This window comes from Oncorhynchus mykiss, chromosome 5 (assembly GCF_013265735.2).
Source record: "Oncorhynchus mykiss isolate Arlee chromosome 5, USDA_OmykA_1.1, whole genome shotgun sequence".
Taxonomy (NCBI): domain Eukaryota; kingdom Metazoa; phylum Chordata; class Actinopteri; order Salmoniformes; family Salmonidae; genus Oncorhynchus; species Oncorhynchus mykiss.
The window spans coordinates 54,898,654-54,924,875 of NC_048569.1; the positions used below are offsets into that span (position 1 = coordinate 54,898,654).

The following is a 26,222-nucleotide window of genomic DNA, read 5'->3' on the forward strand; positions in this document are numbered from 1 at the left end:
CATCTTTACTAATGCTGCAGAAATTTGCTCAAATTAAAATTGTATAACTGCCTTAATTTTGTCGGGTCCCAGGAAGAATGGGGAGCCATGATATAAATATAAAATACTTAAGAAAACAAGTGAGTTGTACAAATATACTCCTGGGCAAAAGTTGCACTACTAAACTTCTTCTGAGGATAGAAGGGAAGAAAGATCCACTACAGAGACGAGGCCATTGGTTAACTCCTTATTCGAAGCATACTTGGTCATTGTCGGTCACCGATCGTCAGGGAAGGCTTTTACAGCTTTCATAGCCATAATGCGTTTTTAATGCAGACTGAAATGTGTCAACTAAACTTGTGTGTAAAAAAGGTTTTTGGAACGCTGTCAACCTTTGGGTCTTTTTTAAAAAGCTACAGTATTCAACGAAGGTTCAAATTGTCATGAACATTTCCACAGGTAATACCAGTTACTTAAAATGTAATTTATTGGTATTTCATTTAACATAGATAAAGTAACAAAATTCTAAAGCATACCATTTTCATTAGTTGTTTTTGACAGTAAAACTATTTACAAAGGTGTGTTCAAGTTTGATGATAGAAACTGTACAGTGTCATCTGTCCACAGGGGGTCAGAGGGACATGATCGGGTGGCGACAGGTGAGTGGTGGGTGTAGGAGTGTTTGTGTGCACATGTACATACAGTGTGTAACCTTTCATGGGAACTGTCTTCATTGGCAACATCAGTGAAGATAAAATTAGGCCATAATAACATGTCTTCTCTTCATACATTGTGTTCCATAGTTAGTTTCCCAGTTTAAATTTAAAAACTGTTAATGTGGGACCCCAACTGAGGAAATCATTGACCACGTCATTTCCCCAGGTTGTTGTGCGGAATAAAACTTAACGATCAGAAAATAAACATAACCAAAACATTCTTTGGAATCCATGGTAGTTTGTGCGGGGATCTCATATTCATGCGTCTTGGGTGTTCTTTTCTGAAGATCTTAGGACTTCTTCATCTTGTCCGCATGGGCACTGCCATTTTTGTGGTGACTGGAACTGTTGCTGGTGCCATTGCTGGTACTGTTCTCATGGTATTTGCCATTGGCGACCAAGGTGGTCCCGTTGGCCTTGCCATTGAGGCTGGGCTTGGTATCCTGCTTGGGCAACCTCTTGCCCTTTACGTAAGCCTGGTACCAGAAGTTGGAGAAGAGCACAAAGAAGAAGGTGCCATACATCCAGATGAGGTGGATGAACAGGGGGACCTGGTAGTCACAGCTATTCATGAAGTAATACTGGGTGGCGTGAAGGGACACCATCACAAACTGAACCTGTTGGGTAGAGTTGGTGGAATGATGAGGAACAATGCATATATGGGGATGGATGTTCTGAAGTGGTACAGTGCTTACACTGATGAACAATGGTATTTACTACTTTAGTATTCTGCATCTACAACAGTCCCCCCCCCCCCCCCCCCCCAAAAAAAAACTAGTAAATACAACCTTTTGGAGAAACAACTAAAAACTAAACGGCAATAGCAAACTACTCATAGTACAAATCCACACGGGAAATGACAAAGCCATATAGATCCATTTAAACTAACAAAAACATACCAGCTGGATGGCGGTCATGTACTTCTTCCACCAGAGGAACTTTTGGAATTGTGGTCCAGCCGCAGACAGGCCGTAGTAAGAATACATGATGATGTGGACGATGGAATTCACCATGGCATGGAAAGAGCCCATTCCCCCTGGGGTAAAACACACAGAACACTTCAAAGCAACCCTGCCCACATTACACTGGGTCCACCAACAAAATACCTGTCTACCAAGAGTTTCTTTAAATTCATGAATGAATGGGTGATGAGCAGTTTGTGGTCTGTATTAACAGCTAATACATGACAGTCATTTATGTTGTTTCGGTATCCCTTCTGGGGTAAGCATGTAATCACGGGTAACACAAACACATTTTTTAGAAGGCATGAACTTTTGGACTACTACACTTGAATTGAAAGGGCTCAATTTCCTCCAATCGTTTGTCTACTTCAATTGGAATTGTCTTCCCACCCTTTCACACATCCGGTATTACAATACCAGGCGGCAACATGACGATAAATGTTTTCCTTTTTTTTTTAAATGTCAAAAGTTGAACTAGTAGTCCAGTTGACTGGTAGAAGGCCAGGCGGCAGTATGGACTGACCGGGAGCGAAGCTGACGCCCCACCACCAGGTCCAGGGCATGAAGGAGTGGTGGAAGACATGCAGGAAGGTGATCTGGCCATGTTTCTTCCTCAGAACAAAGAACACCTGACCCAACGAGAGGAATGTCAAACACGGCGATGATTACCTCAATGTGAACAGAGGGAGAGAGACTCCAAATTGAAGGGAAATCATCTGAAGTCTTACCGTGTCCAAGAGCTCAATGAATTTGGAGAACAAGAATAACCAGGCCACTCGAACCATCTAGTGAGGGGAACAAAACATGACAAGGATGAGAATTTGGACAAAACAGCCTTGTCTAAAGATAGTATTGATGCAATGGATCGGTAGGAATATTGTAAGAATGTTGACCTTGTCATGTCATACTTTCTTTCAAAGAAGATGCATCTCATGACCATCACGGGGAACCCATGTGTGAAGCGAAGATTCAACACTTACTCTAAGGCCTTGGGGGCTGTCTGAGTAATCAATTGCGTCACATCTCCATGTGTATGTTGTGGCCCAGCCAGACATCAAGAACTAAGAACACAAGAGGACAAAATCAGTTTAGACATACTGTAGCTACCGGTAGTCAAACTGGATTGGTAGATTGGAAAGAACCCATACTGTTATTGACATAAGCAAGTGTATATTGACTATATGGAAGTATATCGGTCGTCTTTATGTACATCTCAACTCTTATTTACCTCTTTGCCTCCTGCCTATCTAGGCAACAGTAATTTAGCTAGTGTTCTAATTATCCAACACAATCTGGCCAAGGAGGCGAATGACCCATTTAGATAGAGCAGCCACATACCAAACACCCAATATACTGCCAGGGAAAAGACTAGCTCCAAGTGCTGTTGACTATGCCTCTCAAAAGAACCAATCAAGAACCTGATCTTGGCGAGACTTCACAGTGTCTCACCTCATAGACAATAAAGGTTGACATCGCCACCATGGTAAAGTTGTAGGCGATCATGGCCTCCTTGAGCTGGAAGGGCTTGCGGTTGGCCATGAAGCGAGGCCCAGCGACCAGCACGAAGAAGATGTAGGTCAGCAAGATGGCCGTCATGCTCACCGGACTCTGCATGAGTGGGTAGCCCCACAATCGCGGGTCTGAGAAAAAAGAACATTCTCAGAGTTGTAAAAACACACTACAGAACAGGTCTATGAGCAATATGTCAGTTAGCGCTTTCAAAGTACACAAAGCAGAGGTATAGTCACGTAATTAACTATGTTGAAAAATACCTCACCTGTTCCCTTCAAGAGGAACTCGTAGACCTCCATGGCTCTAGCACCAATGTCCTGAAGCATTTTGACTAGCTTCCCCCTGTGGTATCACCCAATCACCTGTGGAAAAGCAAATGGATGAGTCATTATGTCATTTTAATAATAGCTACTACACTCAGCAAATACATTATACTGTATATAGAGGTAAGTGTAATATGCTACTGCAATACCCTTACATATTGGCTTACAGTGCATTCCAGAGGTATTCAGACTCCTTGACCTTTTCCGCCTTATTCTAAAATGTATTAAATAAATAAAAATGTCCTCATCAATCTACACACAATACCTCATAATGACAAAGCAAAAACAGGTTTTTAGACATTTCTGCAAATCTATAAAAATCAGAAAAAACCTATTTACATAAGTATTCAGTCCCTTTGCTATGAGACTCAAAATTGAGCTCAGGTGCACCCTGTTTCCATTGATCATCCTTGAGATGTGTTTACAACTTGATTGGAGACCACCTGTGGTCAATTCTATTGATTGGGCATGATTTAGAAAGGCACACACCTGTCTATATAATGTCCCACAGTTGACAGTGCATGTACGAGCAAAAACTAAGCCATGAGGTCGAAGGAATTGTCTGTAGAACTCCGAGATAGGATTGAGGCACAGATCTGGGGAAGGGTACCAACACATTTCTACAGCATTGAAGGTCCCCAAGAACACAGTGGCCTCTATCATTCTTAAATGGAAGAAGTTTGGAACCACCAAGACTCTTCCTAGAGCTGACCAAACTGAGCAATCAGGGGAGAAGGGCCTTGGTCAAGGAGATGACCAAGAACCCAATGGTCAATCTGATAGAGCTCCAGAATTCCTCTGTGGAGATGGGAGAACGTTCCAGAAGCACAATCATCTCTGCAGCACTCCACCAATCAGGCCTAAAGTACTCTCAGACCATGAGAAACAAGATTCTCTGGTCTGATGAAACCAAGATTGAACTCTTTGGCCTGAATGCCAAGCATCACGTCTGGAGGAAACCTGGCACCATCCCTACGGTGAAGCATGGCGGTGGCAGCATCATGCTGTGGGGATGTTTTTCAGCATCAGGAACTGGGAGACCAGTCAGGATCGAGGGAAAGATGAATGGGGCAAAGTACAGAGAAATGCTTGATGAAACCTGCTCCAGAGTGCTCAGGACCTCAGACTGGGGCAAAGGTTCACCTTCCAACAGGGCAATTGCCCTAAGCACACAGCCAAGACAACACAGGAGCGGCTTCGGGACAAGTCTCTGAATGTCCTTGAGTGGCCCAGCCAGAGCCCAGACTTAAACCCAATCGAACATCTCTGGAGAGACCTGAAAATAGCTGTACAGCAACATTCTTCCTCCAACCTGACAGAGCTTGAGATCACCAGAGAAGAATGGGAGAAACTCCCCTAAGACAGTACAGGTGTGCCAAGCTTGTAGCGTCACACCTAAGAAGATTCAAGGCTGTAATTGCTGCCAAAGGTGCTTCAACAAAGTAACTGAGTAACGGGTCTGAATACTTTTGTAAATGTGATGTTTCCGTTTTTTATTTGAAGTACATTTGCAAAACTTTCAAAAAACCTGCTTTTGCTTTGTCATTATGGCTTGTTCTTGAGACAGGAAAAAAAACAATTTCATCCATTTCAGAATAAGGCTGTAAAAAGTCAAGGGGTCTGAAAACTTTCCAAATGCACTGTACATGCTATGCTATTGCAATACCTTCATTTACTGAATTTACAATGTCATTACAGTGTCATTACCCAAACATAATTTATGGTATTAAACATATCAGTGCTGCCTGCGTCAAATTAATAATTTTGTATTTCCCCAAAACCATCAATTCTTGTCACTCCCCAAAACATAAAATACAATAGAACGTCATAGCATAGCATTACTATGGCATCACTTTATAGCTGGTATTTTAGTTGGTTTCATGACATGAGAGAATGAGAAAGGAAATGTGTGCGCTGCAGTCGATAGTCCTTGTTCAGTGGCAGAGTGCTCTGCTTCTGAACGAGTATCACTGACCCAAACGGGTTGTCGTCAATGACCCAGCATTCCACACTCTGCCCCTCACATCCCAGCATGCCTTGCCCCTGTCCCTGCCCCTCAGCAGACATGGCCTGACAGTAGAGGGGAGGGGCTACAGGAGACAGACGAGCATCTCCATCCCACAGCACAGAGGCAGCCCTCGCCTCAGTTTGGGACTGCCAAGTACAGGAACCAGGCCAAAACACAGAACAACGGCAAACCACAAACTCTCCCTCTGTGCTCTCTGCTCTCCCCAAATGACCCCGGCCGTGAGAGAGAGAAGGCAAAGGCAACAGTCTTTGATGTTTAAATTTGTTCTAGACCGGTCTCAAGCGATCAAGGTGCAGACATAACCACACTGACTGAAGAAGGGAGTTCAAACAGGCTTATTTGAAGACATGTTATCTCTGGAAACAAACAGGGTGTGATGGTTTTACCTCAGGTTTATGAGGACAATTCGATTGAACTAAGTGACCTGCAACTTTTATCCTCTACCAAACTACAAGTATTTTAATCAAACAAAACAGTAACCATCTGATATTTGGATGACAACGAAATATGTGGATAAAGGGAAAAAAGTACAACTGTAAACATTTGTGTTCGTTTATTTTGTTGAAAACAAGGAATGTTTTTTCAAATGTGAAGAGGTTTGTGCGTGTGTGCATGTGCGTGTATGTGTGTGTGAATGTTGCTGACTTTGTCTCACAGATTTTGACAAACAGTTCTGAACCAATCTTAGACATCGATGTTTCACAAGTTTGGACAGCACAGTATAGAGTGAGGACAGTACAGTACAGAACAGTAAAGAAAAGTAGAGTGTATTCAGTACAGTAGAGTAGACTTTAGTTCAGTACTGTAGAGTATGGTTCAGTGCAGTAGAGTAGAGCACAATAGGGTAGAACAGGGTTTCCAAACTGTCTCACTTGGGGCCCCCCTTCCAGCATTGGGGAAGATCCCGTGTTCACATTCTGTCATGTGGTGCAAAGAAATTTGAGCAGTTTTTACGCACATTTTCTTGCAATTCTTTACATTTTGTCATGTCAGAGACCTGGCCGGGTGGTGCCAGAATAAAAACCTATCCCTCAACGTAACCAAGACTAAGGAGATGATTGTGGACTACGGGAAAAGGTGGACCGAGCATGCCCCCATTCTCATCGACGGGGCTGTAGTGGCATCAACAACAAACTAGAATGGTCCAAACACACCAAGACAGTCGTGAAGAGGGCACGACAAAGCCTATTCCACCTCAGGAAACTAAAAATATATGGCATGGGTCCTGAGATCCTTAAAAGGTTCTACAGCTGCAACATCGAGAGCCTCCTGACTGGCTGCATCACTGCCTGGTACGGCAATTGCTCGACCTCTGACCGCAAGGCACTACAGAGGGTAGTGCGTACGGCCCAGTACATCACTGGGGCTAAGCTGCCTGCCATCCAGGACCTCTACACCAGGGGGTGTCAGAGGAAGGCCCTAAAAATGTTCAAAGACCCCAGCCACCCCAGTCATAGACTGTTCTCTCTACTACCGCATGGCAAGCGGGACAAAAAGGCTTCTCAGCAGTTTTTACCCCCAAGCCATAAGACTCCTGAACAGGTAATCAAATGGCTACCAAGACTATTTGCATTGTGTGCCCCCCCCAACCCCTCTTTTTTACGCTGATGCTACTCTCTAAAAAAACATTAGCTAACATTGGAAAGTCGATCTGGATATTTCTGACAAGTTATAAATAACTGACAAGAAGAAAACTACCCAATTTAGAAATGGCACCTTGTGCATTCTACTATTACAACTTTAAAGACAGTTTAAAGCCGGACTGAATTCCTTTAAAAATATATTAATAATTTTTTGGTGGGGACCCCCGCGCCACCCATGCTGACTGTATTGTATACTTAATTAAACTCTACTGTACAGTACTCTAATGTACTGTACTCTACTATACTGAATTAAACTGCACTTTACTCTAATATACTGTACTCTACTTTTCTCTACTGTACTGTACTGTACTGAATTAAACTGTGCTGTACTGTGCTGTCCAAACTTGTGAAACATAGACGACTTTTCATTGTCATTTAGCTGGGTACATTGTTACAATGGGGATGATTGTGACAAGCAACCCTAACATCTATGCTAATTAAGATGCTAGTTACCACATGGCTTGACCTAGAAACTCACAAATAAGCTTGAAATAAAGCTCTCCCTTTCCACCTTTCAATAAAAGTCATTGTTTATGGATACTCCCATCATACAACTATTTATGAAAGAAGGTTTGGTCTATCCCCCCCCCCCCCCCCCCCACAGGATAGACCAAACCTAGTTTACCCTATTTCTGTTCTTGACAAGAGCTCTCTAGGCCTATTCCATATAGGGTGAGCAGTCAATGTTATTGGTCAACAGCTGGGATGTGTGGGTGCGGTCCCATTGTTCAGAGCAGCCTACACTGCACTCTCCCTGCACTTGGAGTACAGTCTCATCCACCCTAAAACAACACCATTAAAGGTAATGATACACTAGAATGTGCAGCGGGAGAGTTTGAGGCCAAATGAGAGGGATATCAGGGCCAACAAAAGACAACATTGCGGAGAGTATAGAAAAGTGTCTTACCATGCAGCAAAAATACACAGTACAGAATCGTCATGGAATGAATCAAACAGTGATGTCTGAGCATACAGAGAGCAGTATAGAAAACATTGTCAAAGTGTACACAGTTGAATCAGAGGAACCCTGCACCAATACTACAATAGTCCAAGTGGAAGCTCCCATCCGCTGGTGTGCTCACGGAAAGCCCTTTCAATAAACCAAACACTAAGCTGGAGGTCTTTAATACAGCAAGAATGTCAAACAACACTGCTTTTCAAGGGGGAAAACTTAAGGCAAGTGCTTTGTTGAGGGTGGCAAACACACAAACATTTTTTTTGTGTGTGTACATGTCAACGGTTACCAGTTCATGCACTTCCACACCGTTTGAAACTTTGACCGAGGTGATTCAGATTTATTCAAGTGGTGTAAATGACGACCTGTGACCTACTTCAATTGAACCTATGACAAACAAAAGTTTGTCAACACTAGGTTAAGGGAACCAGCTTACGTATGCACTATACTGAAAGGTGTTGACTAGCAAGCCATTCCCTTTAATCTGTTTCACCATCTGTAGTCTATCATGAGGAAAATACAGTGTCTTGTTCTTTTCCTTTTGACAGTGGTGACCCACTGGGCAAAAACTGGTTGAATCAACGTTGTTTACACGGGGTTTCAACTAAAATCCACGTGACGACATTGAATCAACATGGAAAGACGATTGGATTTCAAAAAAGTCATTGGCGTAAGGGAATTGTCTTTTTTTTCAACCAACTTTGGACCTAAATCCAATGACATGGTGACATTTGTTTATTTCAGGTTGAATTCAAGTTAGTTGACAACTCAACCAAATGTAAATCAAAACTAGACGTTGAACTGATCTGATCTGTGCCCAGTGGGAATGAACTTGAATTCAGCAGGCAGCCATTTTCAGACCAACAGAGCTTTCTATAAAAGGTATGGACTGTAATCATCTGAACTGCAAACAAACCTGTATGCAAAGGTAACTGGCATTAGGTTATCTGCACTGTACATCTCTTGAACCTTGGTAAAGGTGAGGAGTACCAGTAACTGTAGCCAAAAGGCATAGCAAATGCACACAGCGAAGAGGCAAAGGAATGCCCCGTTTGCGAGATCCAATCTAGTGGCCAATGGCATCTGCACATTTTGTTCACCTGGATCAAGGACACAGATTAAAACGGCACGGCCGGGGATATCAGGTTAAACTCCCATTGTCTTGATTCCGTGTGTGACCATGGCAACATTCCTGAGCAATGTGAGTGGAAATCTGACACGTAGGCCTCAAAATGTTAATGACACATGTCACATGTCACATTATGGATACACCACCTGGAAAAGTCAAGGAAATGCCTGCAACTAAAGTAGAGGTTAGCATTTACGCAAACCACATTTTATTATGAGTTTCAGGCAGAAAAGCGGAGCGCCTACAGGTGAAATAGGGCAAAGTTCACAGTATGTAGGTCTACAGTGCATCGGCAGGCCTCAGAGCTTCCTGGCTCTTGAATGAATGCGCATGTGTCGGTGTGATTGCCCTTTCCATTCCGATTCATATCAGAGACCAAACATTTCAGGAAGCTCTTACATGAAAAGCTGTGGAGAACGCGGTGAGTCGGCATGAGCAAAATATCTGTGGTGCCGGCACACGTCACAGTGCCTTGAACTCATCTGCCGTCTGTCTTGTTCTGAGGAGAAACACTTTCATATTAAGTAATCACGTGAACATTCTGACAACTGTTGGAAATATATTGTAATAATCTATTGGTCCTTATAACCCTAGACAGACTTGTGAGTTGTTAAAAATCTCACTGAACAACTGGATCTATAACTGAATGGAATTTACTGCCAAAGACCTGAGGACGGTGCACAAGAGGATCAGTTTGTATCGACAGGCTTTCTAATAAGGATGTAACATTCTTCGATACACATCGTCCCCGATTCAAATGTTTCAGGTACAAGTGAATCGCCCGGTTCGCCCAATTATTTTGCTCATATTACATTCTTTCTACCTTCCGAAAATACCTCTCATCTTCTGTGACAACTGATGAATCCTCTCAGTCAGTGTCGAACTGAGTGTAACTGTGTTGACAGTCATTAATCCACAGAGTAATTCTTCATGCCGAACGACCTCAGGCAATGTCAGTGGCCTAGTCGAATTGCGCACTGGGCACAAACTGATAGAATCAATGTTGTTTCAACGTAATTTGTCAAAGTATTGTGATGTGGAATCTAAGTGGAATATACAATGTTTTAAAAAAAAAAGTGATCAATGTAAACTGCTGTTTTAAGGGTGGAACTTCAACCCCAGGATTATTTCAACTGGAGATCTATCTACAGCTATTAATTTGGTCTCCCATAAAGGATTTAATCTAAACCCAGCTTTGAGATTACCAATATGCTATCATGAGAATGATTATTGAAAGAGCTCTTAATAACTAAATAGATTCACTGTTGCTAGTAGAGTCACTCCGAGAGGTAGGTTTAACAGAGAAAATGAAATGTAACCATACTTTGTAAGTATATCATCAATGATACTTTTAGGATTATACAGCTTTTGTTTCAATTCAACCCAGGATTCAGCTGGCATAGGGCTTCAAGCTTTGGATGATTTCAAATGGAATCTTCAAGTTAATCATTAATATGTTGGATTCACATCTCCATCTCATCTACAAGTCAAAGTTTAAAAATACGACTCAAATAAAATCAAACCTTACACGTATTTCATTTAAAGTTTGTGTCCTATTCTTGAACTTTGATTCTTGGTTGACATATCAATTATTCATTTGTAGACAAACTGGAATTAAAGCCAGACTAAGTCAGTGGCACAAAACATACGTGCTTTTCAAATGTTGATATGTTGTTGCGTTGACAACCAAACACAATTTGATATCACTTTTGCAATACAATAAATAGCCTATTAACTTTAGCAAATGATATGGTGGATTCACGTCTCCAACTAAACCAAAAATAAAAGTTCAAGGGTAGGATTAAGTCAGTGGCTCAGATTAAACTATCCAAGCATTAGATATCCTTTAAATGTTGATATTTGGTTGCATTATCAACCAAACACAACTACTTTTGTAATACAGTGAATAGCTTAAAGGTAAGGGTGGGTATCTTACAAAGTAATGTCACAGAATTAATCAACTTAAAATGAGTAACACATCCATGGCCACATTTTAAGGTTAGCCTACAGTAACTATGAACATCTTCTTATGTAATCACAGAAAGCCGTGCATGTACAAGATAGCATGCAAAGGTTGCAGGTCGGTGGAGATCTTCACAATTGCTTTAATATTGATCACTTGCACTATGCTGCCATCCAGGTCATTTGTTTCTGCTATTTGATGAAGTACAGTGATATCACTTAAGATGTTGTATAAATACAAAATATCTGACATTGTATTCCCATCCGTTTTTAAATGGTTGAAAGAGTGGCGATAACACATTTAGATGAACACTAAACCAATAATCAGACATTGTTTTTACAATGGAATTTGTCTGTGCTTTTAGATGGTTGAAAATATAGCGATAACGCATCAGGAATTCAATTGGACTGGGTGAATAAAGGTTGAAATCTCATTGATCAACGTCCCAACCAAACATTACCCAGATTTCCACGTTGAAATTATGTGGTGTTCCCAGCGGACGGCTTCGCGCGCTGACAAATGCGAGGTAGGCGGGCCTGTTCCTGATCAAGGCCCTGATCTTGCACATCCGCATGACACCTTCAGCATACAAACGCTAAAATGGCTTGGGCGATATGAGGCTTTACTAGGTGAGTGACAACCTATGTAATTTGCTAGGTTATTGTTATCTATGTGCTCTTGTGTTTTACTGGAATAAAAGTAAGCTATCAGAGACACAACCCTCACATGGCATTCAGTGCATTCAGAAGGTATTAACCACACCCCTTGACTTTTTCCACATTTTGTTGTGTTACAAAGTGGGATTCAAATTGATTCAATTGTCAGCGATCTACACAAAACAACTCTGTAATGTCAAAGTGGAAGAAAATGCCTAACATTTGTAAAAAAAAAAAAAGAAAGAAAAAAATACATGAATATATCTTGATTAGATAAGTATTCAACCACCTGAGTCAATGCATGTTAGAATCACCTTTTGCATTGATTACAGCTGTGAGCCTTTCTGGGTAAATTGGTTGTTGATCATTGCTAGACAGTCAATTTAAAGTCTTTCCATAGATTTATAAGGCCATTTAAAGGAAGATTCCACCCCCCAAAATGATATTTTGGCATTTGTTTAATTTGCTCAGTGTTGACCTAGCCCAAAATGTGTTGCTTGTCAGCAATCAAGTTTTCAAGACATGTAACTTTCAAAATACAGAAATCATTATGATTTGTGTACATTTCTACTCCTGAAGTAATTTATGCTTGCCTTAACAAAGGATTTGAACGCCTGTTGACTATAGATATTTCAGCTTTTAATTTTTTATTGATTTGTAAAAATGTCTAAAAACATTATTCCGCTTTGACATTATGGGGTATTGTGGGTAGGCCAGTGACCCCAAAAAAATCACATAATCCATTTTAAATTAATGCTGTAACACAACTAAATGCGGAAAAATTCAGGGGTTTGAACGCTTTCTGAAGGGACTGAATGAATTTTATTTAGATTGTTCAGATTCACCATCAGCAATAATTTTGGTTTAGCTTTAAACAATCAGTGCACATGGTCCTTTTATATACACAGGGTAAAGTTTATAATTTCATAACAGCAATCACTTTTGCGAGAAGCACTGCATGGCCAAAGCAAGAGGAGAAGAGAAAATCACTCTTTGATTTTGAGATTGGGGTGAAATCCAAAATTGTGATTATACATTCATTGGCTACGTCATAGCTAATTTATAACTGATAAATATTGATACATTTCTAGCTCAAACCCTTAATCTGCAAAAATTACAAGTTAATTAGTGGGTGATGGTTAAGCTTGGGCGATATATACCGTTTATACCAGGATTTGACTATAAATTAAGTATAACTATAAGAAATCGAAGATGTGTGAAATAAATTATATCCAGCTCAGGGCTCCAGCTATGCATTTGGTTTTTGCTAACACACACACACACACACACACACACAGACACACACACACACACACAGACGCCCAGCTCATGAGCTCCATCAGCAGCAGATTTTAATTTAGAATGGAAAATGGATGAGTTTTTGCACATCGAATCGTATCGCAGCAGTTGAGCGCGAGATAACTGGGACGCTGATTACATTTGTTTGATTCATTATAAAACCATTTTGTGGGATAACAGATTCAGTTATAATCTGACAGCGTCATCACTTCAATCTGGCCATCTCCCTACCGAATGCCTCAAGACGTACCGATCACATGAGCTCACGACAAACTCTTGAGCTTTGAAACGCCACCTAAGACTCCCCACTGACAATGTAACAAAGCTCTCCGAATGTTGTAAAGAAGTAAAGACTTCCAAGGAGAATTTCCTCAATGTGTTGTGACTGCTGAGTCAGCAATAGTTGTTTTGCTGTGACTGCAAAGTCAGCAATAGTCGTTCCCCCAGCAGACAGTGGTGGATCCCAAGGTGGCAGGGCTGGCGTTATGGGCGGTCCTTGGGGGGCCTGGCCAGCCAAAACATACCTCCTGGCCCGCCCTGCCGTACCTCCTTGCCCATCCAAATAAAATATTTAAATATTGATCCTTTATTTGACCAAGACACGCTCTGACAGAAAGACCCATCATTGTCAGATAAAGCATCCAAGCGAGCGAAACAGCGCCCCTCTGTCTCAGTATGTGTAGCCCATGTACATGATGCTGTCTGGACTCAAGTAGTATGGCATGACATTCTCTTTTTTTGCCAGACCACTTTAGATACACAGGGCTACATATTGCAAGACAGAAGGGCGCTGTTTCAGTCAATTGGATGCAATTTTGGACTAAGGTGTGAAGGCAATCTACTTTCTTTTTTTTTTTTTTTTTACAATCAAATGAAATCATCATGACTGGTTGTGTTCATGCCACATTAAAAGATAGGCTAATACATGTTTACAGTTGAATTGCATGTCGTTACTATAAAAGCCACAATAGAACAGCTAAAGCAGTCGTTTGTACTGCTCATGAATTAAAAAAAAAAATGTATAACTCTGCCATTTTTTAATGTCATGCCACCCTCTGTCCTTGACTTTTCCTAAATACATGTAAGTCTACAATACACACTGTCGTTGTTCTAATTCTAATATGACAAACAGAACTGTTGTTGTAGACATTTTTTATATGGTTTTCCCCGTTGCCCCTCCTTCTCTCGACAGTAGGGCCTACTCCCGCTCTTCTCCCAATAGTTGAAGAGGCCGTGCCCAGTTGAAAATCACCCCGATAATTGCCTCGAAAGTGAACCGAAACTATACCAAAACTAATTTCACACATATAATAAGAGATTAAATAAATGAAGATCCTCAAGTATGATGGGGAAGAACGGATGAGTTGATGAACGAGGGGAAGCGAGCGATGCATAATTATGTGATCACCAATGTTGAATGAAGAACAGGCATTCTAATGTATTGATCTATTCTAATTATAATCTCAAAATGTTCTGTCCTCTATCATTCTGCTCCGGCCTCCTTGGAGTACACAAGAGAGCGTATGTAATTTACAAAGGCAAGAAGACCAAGATTAATGGATGCACTAGTTAGCATTGCTACAACATCTGAAGGAAAACAACTCCGACGGGTGGGGAAGAAAAAAAAAACATTATGACATCTCCGATGAGAATTCTTCTGATTTTGAACCTCAACCTGGACCTACACCTCTGAGGGCTAAACGCAAAAAAAAGGCAGAATTGTGCGCAGGTGCCCACGCCACCACCAAATGAAACGGTGCGACTGGAGAGGGGACGGCACCGTTTGGAATAGAACACGCCGGTGAGAATTCTACGGGCTACTATCAGCACATAATGTCGTCACTGCGGGAGTAGGCCCTACATATCAAGCAAGAAATAATATCATCAATGCACTCAACAGCTTTTGTTGTTTAGGCTATGTGAAATGGACATGCTGTCTTATCTACACTTATATTCATAATGACATTATTGCTTTTGTGATGATTTTCACTATTATCAAGCACACCTGGCGCTTGTAATGATGTTTAGGCTACTGATGTTTTCATCTTGCTGACCGTGCATCTTGGTGGTTGGGGTATTCATTTTTTTATTTAGTTTAAAAATAATCTTATACCGGGTTCCAACACCAATGCGTTCTGTTTCATAGCTGTAACAAAGGCACTCAACGAATACAAGTTATTGAACACTTATTTTTTTAAATGTACATACATCCACATAAGAGGTGGAGTGAAAACAACATGCCCCCCTATGGAAATCAAATGACCATCCAACAGATTCGGTCACCTTAACACCTTAACCAGAGGGTCACAAGGTCCATGTGCTACACTACCTCAATTCCATGAGGGAAACACCACATAGGCCGAGCTAACCAGCTAACCTTACTGTAAACAAATAGACAAATGTTGCCAATTGGTATTTAGAGACTGCCTGCTCCAGAATGGATGGAGGAGATACTTCCACGAAGCTATCAACCTCGACCTGTCATGTGATGATAAGCCGTCTCGAAACCTTGGCCAGACGCTATTCTCAGTGACTTCACGATTGACATTGAAAACCCAGAGGAGAGGCAGAGGAGAGGGGGGGGGGGGGAAACATCCACAGGGAGAGGGAGTCAAGGAGGAGCCCATTAGAACAAACACACAGTGCAGCATCTGTTTACCAGGAGTGTCTGCAAGGCTGCTACACCTACTGTACACACACACACCGGGTTTTCTACCTCTGCACACACACACACACACACAACGTCCAAACAATGTCTGTGTGTTTACCCCAGCCTGTTAAGACACAGAACAGAGCTATTCCCTGAGGTGATACAAAGCCTAAAACCAACTTAGGGACACAAACGCGACCGGTAAAAACCATTGGCTCAACAAGTGGGCTAACATTTGAGAAAGGGGTTAGGGTTAGTTTCCTGGGTACTCCATCTTGTGCTTAAGTGGGTGGACTTACCTCGTCGTTGCTGTGGTAAACTTCCTGTTCTCCTCAGAGCGGGCTAATGGATGCCAGTGTGGACGCCAAGTCCCGTTCACCGCAGAGGACAGCTTGCTAGCTCTCCCTGTCCTGATGGAGAGAAGGGCCAGGACAGCAGTCGAGGGAGAGATATGGAGAGAGAGGGAGGGACAAAGAGAAAGAGAGGAGGGAGAGGGAGTGAGTTAGAGAGAGAGAGAGAGCAAACTGACAAAGTGTGACTGGTACTGCTGCCCTCCAAGTCCCCACCCTCCCTGACTCATAAACACAGCGGATGAATAACTAGTTCAGAAAAAGAGAGCAAGGCATAAAGAGAGGGAGCGCAAGGGAGGGAGAGAGGGAGGGAGCCGTGTATATGTGTCAGTGAGAGTGCACGCCAGACAAGTGAAAAAGTAAAAGCAAGAGGGAGCTGGCCTTCTATTTCACCCAGCGGTGTGAAAAATAGTATAAAAAGGTGCCCTGGTCTTGCTGGAGTTGCCCCATCCCCCTCCTCTCTCCCCCCATTCCTCTCGCAGAGGTAAACACAGCAGAATATGGTATCCTCCTACGGCTAGTTTTTCTCCCAGGGGGCGGGCTGATAATATAATTCTCAGGCACAGCAGCAGAGAAATCACTGGCGACTCTGTTATCATGAAGGGGGCCATTGTTGCGCCGCTAGCGTCTCTGTCCCCCAGCCAACACAAAGAAAGCGAAGCTAACATCCATTTCACCCTCCATCTGGACTGGAAGTCGAAGTCTTTCCTCAAATAAACATGCACAACCCCACAATGACACCTACAAAACAGCCATGAGATTTCTAAACGTAATTGGAAAAAATGCATTTCTCATCAAACAACATGGAGCCCTTCCCCTAGTCTAGAGACTGTGACATTCAGAACACATAAGAGAAAGAGACCAGTTGGCGGATGCAATAAAACATGTCATTTTCCTGTTTACTCAAGGCTGGTGGTCGAATCTTATAACACAGACACAGCCATTATGGTTCCTACTACACGTCGACAGTGACTCACTGACTAATACCACAGTACGTTGTAAGTGCTGCTTGCTCTCACTCGTGTGAAAGCACTTAGTCTGATCTCCCCGCCACGCCCCAGATTTAAAAGGAGTAACAGATGTTTAGGTGGTCTTTAACGCTGCATAATTGTGACATAGCTATGACGCTAGAAGAAACATGTGGGACACACACACACACACACGTCTTGGTATACCAGTCCTGGGCCACACAGAACAGTTAGGTCGGAGTCAGACACCATTTAGTTTTAAATTGACAGCGTAGCCCTTTCCTGCCTTCATTCACCCCACTCAAATCGAATTCCTGAAGTGTCCTCACTGTGTTTTCAGCCATCTAAAAGCAGAGTCAAATTCCATTGTAAGTACATGGGTGGAATGTTATTCATATTTTTCATCATTTCAGAATTAAATAAAGATTATTGAAAAAAATATATCTATTTCAGATTTTGGTCATGTACATAAAGTATAATATTAGGAGGCAAACTAAAAATGGAATACCTTTCAACTCTATATCTGACATGGTACAGCCACAAATAACCATGTGCATCAGGTCTATACTTTTGTTTCAAAGTAGATTTGTTTCAGACTACCAAGAATGTGTGACCTTGATTTAACCCACCGCGGTAAAAGGTTATTAAGTAGCCTACTAATTTCTCCCTACTTTCAGCAAGCTCTTAGATTATTTGTGATGTAAAACAATTGGCAAACAAGCCATCACTAATTAAGAATGAATCTACTGTAACAAGGTACTTAGCCATGACTAAGACCTTCAAGTGTGCATCACAAATGGCACGCCATACATATTCACATCAACTGTTAATAGTTGTGCAGATGTACTTTAATGGCCTCTTAGTTTCTCTGTCAGCCAAGGCCATGTTACCCTGTCCCACAGGATAGAGTAGAGATGAGGGAGGCAGAGGGTTAGAGGCAGCTCTCTCCCTCCCTCCCAGTCCCTCCCCTGCTCTTATCCAGAGGAAATAATGTTAAGTGCCTTGCTCAGAGGGAACATCAGCAGATGTTTTTCACCTAGTCGCTCAGGGACCTGCTCTTAACTGCCAGGCTACCTGCTGCCCTCAGATTTTTTTTTACCACATGCTAAATGACTGTCAGCATAAACTGCAACACTAACCCATCTCTTCATGTAGCCTATTGTTGGGCCAGAAACCAAAAGGTCACTAGTTTGAATCTCTGAGCTGACAAGGTGAGAAATCTGTTGATGTACCATTGAGCAAGACACTTAACCCTAATTGCTACAGGGTCAGTGTTGATAATGGCAGACCCTGGCCATGACCCCACTCTCTGAGGGTCTCTTAGAGAGAGTAGCATATGCAAAAAAAAACATATGTGTGAAATAGGACCAATACGAGCACCCACCAAATTATTAATCTGTGCCCTGCTGACCTGGTGTGTGAGAGTGTGTGTTCTAATACGAAACAAGTAAGCATTTGTCTCCGAGACGTCTCTCTGTACCCTAGACTGTGCTGTACCAGGGCCTTCGCTATTCTCACATTCCACTGAATGGAATGAGGGCCCAGAAGTGTTTTGGGGTGAAGTTCCCCTTTAATAATGGGTTTCCAATCATATAAGAAAGAAATCACATTGAACATTACACACATATGCACACAACATTATGAACCAAGAGTAATCGAAGAGTGACCCAAGACTGTACTGTACATTCTGGCAACAAAAAAATCCTTCCAATCTTTGCAATATGGCTGGACTCTCAATGACCGACATGTTTATGCCACCACCGCTAGTGTTTTTGGCTGGGAGTAAGCCTGGGGAAGGGGTGGCCGGCACCGTAGGAGTACAGCCCCTACCTGCAGGAGCAGACCAGACAGAGCATGCACACTCTACACTGGTCTCATTCTGTCGTCGTCAACCCCCCTCCCTGTCGTTGTGTCTCCCTCACTGAGTACTCAGGTTTCTGGAACTTTCCACAGAAACACAAGGTCACGTTCAGGGGCAGGCTGAATGCACGTGAATGTGTTCCCATGCATATGAAACCTGGCTGTAAGACATTTTACTACCCTCTAAAGGTGTGGGTGGGGAGGGTGGATAGTTTGAGTCAGAGGTGTCCACTCTTCAGAGGGATGCGAGGTGAAAGTGCTCCACCCTATGCTGAAACACAAAAATCAATGAAACTTTTCTGAAATGAAGGTCATGCTACTGAAATTCTAATATCGTCATTCCAGAACATTGGTCAATGATCAGTCTTGAAATAGCTAAGATATACCAGATATGTACCCAATTGTGTAGGTTGTGTTTTATGTACCATGCCATGGCGGTCTTCTGCATGCCCGGCCACACAAGGTTTGAGACATCTATCTCCACTTCCCTTCAGTAGCAAGGGATCTCAGCACTTCTAATTGGATTGATGTTCTAATTATGTTCTATTTGTGATATGTTTACTGTATTTGTGTATGAACTGTACTATGAGAGAGCTCCAACAAAAATTCCCATGAATGTTACTTTTTTTTTTTTACTTAAAAAAAAAATGTTTTATTTTATTTTTAATACCGGCAAATGGCAAATAAACTACTTGAACTTGAAAAAAGGAGTTACTAGATCTTTCCTCGCATCCTCGCATCCTCTCTCCTCAAGGTACCCCATCTTGGACTTTCTTCTCGAATGCATTTTGAGAATGGGGAGAGAGCGAATGCAAGATAAGTTGCTTTCAAAATGTCAGCCCAGTTGATAGACATTGTTCAGTCTGTTTTTAGTTAGCAGTGAGATCCTAAGCTAAAATTGAGCTGTGGCTCCCTTGCAACATGGTCATTGAGATAAAACTAAGCAGGTAAAAGGTAATAAATATCCTGAAGGTAGACTTGACCTATTTGTGTAGAGCAGGTCTGGCAGACAGCGTACTGTAGGATTATGTAAGACTATGTATATATCGAATGAAATGACACCATTCATGATGAATGTGAGGAATGCCTTGCCTCTGGTATGAAAATAACTTCCACAATCTGATGTGTCCAAATCAAATTCATTCATTCACTCATTCAACGCTCATGGTGAACCTGGGATGATGTATATGCTTGGGGAAACATACTCATGTTCGATCCAGGTGCAGTTCTCTCGGTCGTCTGAGGTGATTAAAAGGGAAGGTTTGTCTGCAAAAGTCTTATGAAAGAAATTATTGTTTAGTACCTTCTAACTACTCACTGTGCTTAGACAAATTAAGCGATTGCATTTCTGCCATCATGTGGTTCGCGAGGCTCCTCTTCAGGACACAAGAAAATGTCTGCTAAATCTAATGGGAAAGTAGAGCACATAGCCAACTCTTAAGAGTAACAAGTTAAGCCATTGTCCTCTCTGTATTCCTGGATGACTGGGGGGAAATGACCCAGGAGAAAGCCAGCCCATTGCTTAGTGGCCAGTCAAACAATGAGCAAGGGGCATAAAATGTTGACCCAAAGCATTTTATTCAGTCCAGTCCGGGTCGTCCTTCCCTTGAGAAGCTGTAGAGGACCGGTTTCTCCGTACAAACTGTAGATTAACCCCAGTCCTGAACTAAAAAGCATGCTCAATGGACAATCTCAGTTGAAATAGATTTAATTTCAGGCTTAATCTGTGACCGGGAAACTGTCTGAAAATGTTCTGACACATCTGACGCAATCGCTTTGTGCAATTAGCCTGGAGAGAAGGCGATCCTTTAGGCAGCAGCCATTGACACTTGACACTGATTGGGGGATAGCAACATTCAAACTAACTGTGTAAACCAGGGGTGGTAAACATATTGTCACACCCTGATCTGTTTCACTTGTCTTTGCTTCTCTCCACCCCCCACCAGGTGTCTCCCATCTCCCCTCATTATCCCCTGTGTATTTATACCTGTGTTCTCTGCTTGTCTGTTTCCAGTTCATTTTGTTCGTCAAGCCTACCAGCATCTTTCCCCTTGTGCCTGTCTTTTCTATAGTTCCTGTTTTCCAGTTTTTGACCATTCTGCCTGCCCTGAGCCTGCCTGCCATCCTGTACCTTGCCCCACCACACTGGATTATTGACCTCTGCCTGCCCTGACCATAAGACTGTCTGCCGTTCTGTACCTTTTGGACTCTGATCTGGATTAATGACCTCTGCTTGACCTGTCATTTTACCTGCCCCCTGTTCTAGTAATAAACTTTTGTTACTTCAACACTGTCTGCATCTGGGTCTTCCCTAAAATGTGATAGTATGAACTGGCCGTGACTGACCCAACAGACTAAGACCAGCTCCACAATGCTGTCTCCCTGCAAGGAGCCATTAATGGACAACACGAGGAGTTACTGTAATGTCTTATGGAGGGACTCCATACCCTGGCAGAACGTCATAACCAGGCATTCAAGACTTTGCTGGAGCAATTCCCCGGATTCATCACTAGGCAGCGCGTCACATCTGTAATCTCCCAGCCTACCCCAGTGTCCCGAGAACCCTGCTTACCTCCTCCGAAGCGCTACGCTGGAGATTCTGGAACCTGCCGGGCTTTTCTCTCCCAGTGCTCCCTCATTTTCGAGCTGCAGCCTTCTTCGTTCCCCTCGGACAGCTCGAGGATAGCGTACATCATAATGCTGATTTCCGTGAGGGCACTCGCCTGGGATACAGCGGTGTGCGAGCAACAGTCCACCATCTACCTCAGTCTAGAGGAGTTCGTAGCGAAAGTTCGGAAGGTGTTTGATTCTACGTTGTCCGGGAGATAAGCTGCTCGTAAGCTGCTCCAGCTACGCCAAGACTCCCATAGTGGCAGACTACACTGTGAATTTTCATATGTTGGTGGCTGAGAGTGCCTGGAACCCGGAAGCATTGTTCGACATGTTCCTTCACGGATTATCGGAGGTGGTCAAAGATGAGCTTGCAGCCCGGGTGCTGCCCATGGATCTTGACTCCCTCATAGCCTTGACCATCCGGGTTGATGGGTAACATCTAGAACGTGGGAGAGAGAGGGAATCTATGCCCTGTCGCCCTCGATTCCTGCCTTGCCTCCGAAGAATCCTGGAGATCCCCGAATTCCACATGTCCGAGTGACCCCGACGTCACCCAAGTTCTCTCGGGAATCACCGTGGGCTGTCAACTCGCCCCCTTCTGAGTCCAGGCACCTGGGCAGGGCTAGATTGACTCCGGCTGAACGCTTACGCCGACTCCACACTCAGAGCTGTCTATGTTGTGGAGCCAAGGGACATATCGTAGCTACCTGTCCATAAAAAAACTAGGCTCATCAAGAAGGGGCACTGGTGGGCCTTATGGAGAACTTTTCCTCTCCCCTTACTCGCACCCCTATCCATGCCATCCTGCTGTGGGGGATCCAGTCGAAATCTCTCCGGGTACTCATCGACTCTGGGGCCGATGAGAATTTTTGGGATGCTACCCTGGTGTCCGAGCTGGGCATCCCCACTCAGCCCCTCTCCATTCCCATGGACGTTAGAGTGCTGGATGGGTGCTCTATAGGCCGAGTCACTCACAATACCACTCCCATCAACCTACGAATGTCAGGGAACCACAGCGAGGCAATCCAATTTATGCTGATTAAGTCTCCTCAGGTTCCCGCGGTATTGGGATTCTCTTGGCTCCAGCAACACAATCCCATTTTTATTTGTTGAATTTTTATTTATTTAACCTTGATTTTATTTAACTAGGCAAGTCAGTTAAGAACAAATTCTTATTTACAATGAAGGCTTACCCCGGCCAAACCCCAACGATACTGGGCCAGTTTTGCCACGGGTCTCTCTCTTCCTTTGAGTGTTCCCTGGGCTATCACCCCCCACCTTCAGCCCAGATATTTGTCCGCAGCTGTCGTCGTACCTGGAAGAGAGCCCAGTCGGCCCTTACTACCACGTCCATGTATCGACTACAAGCGGACCACCACCGGACCCCGTTTCCCCAGTATGTCTCAGCCCTTTGTCTCCTGTTTCCAGGCCCACCCCTTTCCCTGTTTCATTGACGGCCAACCGGCATACCCGGTGAGACGTCTTGCTGAATGTTCGACCTCTGGGCAGGGGATTCCAGTACCTGGTTGACTGAGAGGAGTATGGCCTGGAGGAGAGGTGCTGGGTCCCAGCTAGTGACATCCTTGTCCCAGGCCTCATCGCTGATTTACAAAACCGGCACCCCGGTCAACCAGGTATTCACCCAGGTAGGATGCCAGGTGGTGCCCTTAGAGGGGTGTGTGTGTGTGTGTGTGGGGGGGGGGGGGGGGGGGTTCTGTCACACCCTGATCTGTTTCACCTGTCTTTGTGCTTGTCTCCACCCCTCATCTGGTGTCTCCCATCTCCCCTGTGTATTTATACCTGTGTTCTCTCTTTGTCTATTGTCAGTTCGTTTTGTTCGTCAAGCCTACCAGCGGTTTTCCCCTTGCTCCTGTCTTTTCTATAGTTCTTGTTTTCCCGGTTTTGACCATTCTGCCTGCCCTGACCCTGAGACTGCCTGCCGTTCTGTGCCTTTTGGACTCTGATCTGGATTACTGACCTCTGCCTGCCCTTGACCTGTCATTTTGCCTGCCCCCAGGTCTAGTAATAAACTTTTGTTACTTCGACACTGTCTGCATCTGGGTCTTCCCTGAAACATGATACATACGGCCTGTGGGCCAGATCCGGCCTGCGAGTACACTCAATCCGGCCCGCGAGCCCACTCAATCCGGCCCAGGTAAGGTTTGAGTAAACTTTTTTTTTTTAAATCTAATGTCTCTGCCCAAAATGTTGGGACAAATGTTCCACTGTCCAATAAATCCCTATTTTTGTTGTTGTAAACAGCATCCCTCAAACATTGATTTATGGCACAGTGGAAAAATGCATTGTTGTCAATTGCAAGTGATGGCTCGGCACAATGTGACAACCAATTTTCTCTGTAATGAAACTGGTTTGGGGGATCAACTACTAGCACAGAGTAGGCCAGATTCAGTGGGGATTTTAGCATGTAAATCTTGGTGGGGCAAACAATTACATATTTGTTTATGCATGCCAGCAAAGCCCCTACACTACACAATATGGTGACAAACGGTGCCCCAAACTGTTAGGGCCTACATAAAGCTGTCCCAACACCTTACCACTGCTACACCTGTCTGTCAGCGGAGCCTTTTCTGGCAGTGATCAGTTCATTCAGCCTCATTAACTGTCTTTAAAACAAAACATAACTGATATGGCTGACTTGCTTAAACAAATGTGATTTATACTGAGAATTGAGATGTACAAACTATGGCATAAGGAGACGACGAGCGGATAAGAGGCAATCCGTCATTTTGATGAAGACATTAATGAGTGAACTAGGACGGATGTTATAGTTCAGCACTTTTGAAATGTACAGCGATAGAATTAGGAACACGGGCTGTTCTTACAGTATTCTCCCTGCACACCAAGTCAGAATCGTAGGATAAATAAAGGGGGCATATAAGCAGACAATAAAAGCTCTTGCAATTTCTGGTGCTTTCGGAAAAAAAACTAGGTAGAATCATGATGACGTCAGTGATCTTTAGGTCGGAGCTCTAGAAAGTGGCTTTAGTTCCTGACTTGCAATACAGAGTTGGATGACCTTTCAAAATGTATTTTTCCAGTTGGAATTCCTTTTTTCCGAGTTCCCAGTTGTCTTGAACTGAAGTCAGATTTCCCAGTCCTTAGTTTCCAGTTGTTTGAGCTCGGAAGAAGTCATGCTGAATTGACAGCATGGCCAATGTTGAATATTTATCCTTTTAAGCTTCGAAAAGAGACCCTTAAACACAGACTTGGACCACACATCCACTCTAGTGATTGCTTTGCAACTCTTGCAGTTAGCCACTGATTCCTTCCAAACCACTCATTTGCGATTTGAGATTTCCAACTTGTGTAATGCTTATGTCCAATGACCAATGAGCACCGATACGTTTTAACTATAATTTCTCTTCATTATTTCTCTTCATATGAAAAGGATTAAAAAGGATTTGCCAGTAGATTGTTGACTTGATGATGTCTGCTAGCTTGCTAGCTAAGATTTTGAAAGTATGATGTTGACCAATCAAAGCTACTTTAGATGTAACTTGATTTGACGTCATTTCATCTGTGGCCATTGACCTTGAGCCTTCTTGGATGGGCACTTCTATTGTAACTCTATGGCAGCACCCAAGGGGAATTTTTGAGCTCTACCCTTAGATTAGGAGGTGACGTTGCGTCCCCAATAGTGACAGAACACTGAGCCAATCACGGCACAAATAGAGTACGTTACCAACCCCTATGCTCCATATTTTCTTCTGGCTCCCCACCACCAAAGAAGCACTGAGCTAGGCTGAAACACCTACATTTTGGAGCTGCTTTACTCAAGAAAGCCAAAAAGAGACCAAAGTTTGTGTGCAGCTTTATTAACTCAATTTTTTTTGTAGTCTTTTTTTTTTACATTGTTTGCAAACTGACATGTGACACGTGGTAATGCCAAAATAACATGCAAAACGGGCAACCCCCATCCCCCTAAAAAATGGTCGCCACTGGCCAGATGTAAAAATGACCCAATGGCATTGTGATTGCACAATTGATGGGCCACACACTTCCTGTTCATGTAGTAACTAGGAATAGCATAGGAATTAGGAATAGCATATTCACATAGCATATACATGAAAATAACTTGTTACTTCAAACTTTTACAAGTTTATCAAGTCAAGTGGTTTTGAAATCCCCTACCATGACTAATCATATGTATGCATGCAAGTATAGTAGGCAACTGTTGTGACATTGTGACAGCCTAGCCAACAGTATAATTTAGATCCCCTGCAGCCACATACCTATAGGTTACCTGTTTTACAATAATACAATTATAATAGTTAAACTATACTACAATAGTTGTACTTTTGATTCAAAATGTAAGTGGAATGCAGCAAGTATCTAATAATCTGTCAAATAAAAGTATTACCCACCTGGAACCAAGTGGTGGAGAGCGTGACAAACTTGAAGAGGGAACCGTTAAGTGTGTCGTGTTTCAAGTGAAATGCTTGTCCCTCCCTCCTCCCTGTTTTTAATCCCTTTGATGGAGGAAAGGGTGGGCGGTCAAAGGAAAAGGTGGAGTCGTTTCTCACCAGAACTAGACCGGTGAGAGCATTTTATGTATTTATTTAACTAGGCAAGTCAGTTAAGAACGAATTCTTAT

At 43.1% G+C, this 26,222-nt stretch overlaps 1 protein-coding gene across 2 annotated transcripts; it reads right to left on the reverse strand.

The window, feature by feature from the left end:
- Positions 1 to 442: 442 nt before the first annotated feature.
- Positions 443 to 26,099, reverse strand: LOC110524065 (elongation of very long chain fatty acids protein 1). 2 transcript variants are annotated; one of them, XM_036977860.1, is made up of 10 exons: positions 25,993 to 26,099; positions 16,116 to 16,226; positions 9,648 to 9,747; positions 3,435 to 3,531; positions 3,107 to 3,297; positions 2,638 to 2,718; positions 2,386 to 2,442; positions 2,181 to 2,286; positions 1,595 to 1,731; positions 443 to 1,312 (listed from the first exon to the last, which is right to left on the reverse strand). In XM_036977860.1, exons 4-10 carry the CDS (start codon positions 3,493 to 3,495, stop codon positions 986 to 988), a joined length of 960 nt encoding a protein of 319 aa, XP_036833755.1. In that variant the 5' UTR covers positions 3,496 to 3,531; positions 9,648 to 9,747; positions 16,116 to 16,226; positions 25,993 to 26,099; the 3' UTR covers positions 443 to 985. The 2 variants fall into 2 exon arrangements, with proteins under 2 accessions (XP_036833755.1, XP_021459051.1); XM_021603376.2 differs by lacking the exon at positions 9,648 to 9,747 and having other exon boundaries at positions 25,993 to 26,098.
- Positions 26,100 to 26,222: the final 123 nt, after the last annotated feature.

Coding starts and splice junctions, on each gene's coding strand:
- LOC110524065 (XM_036977860.1), bottom strand. CDS start 3,495: ATGCTTCAGGACATTGGTGCTAGAGCCATGGAGGTCTACGAGTTCCTC. Junction 3,298..3,434: donor GTTCCTCTTGAAGGGAACAG/GTGAGGTATTTT, acceptor CTTTTTTCTCAG/ACCCGCGATTGTGGGGCTAC. Junction 1,732..2,180: donor GGGCGTCAGCTTCGCTCCCG/GTCAGTCCATAC, acceptor GTTTTACCCCAG/GGGGAATGGGCTCTTTCCAT.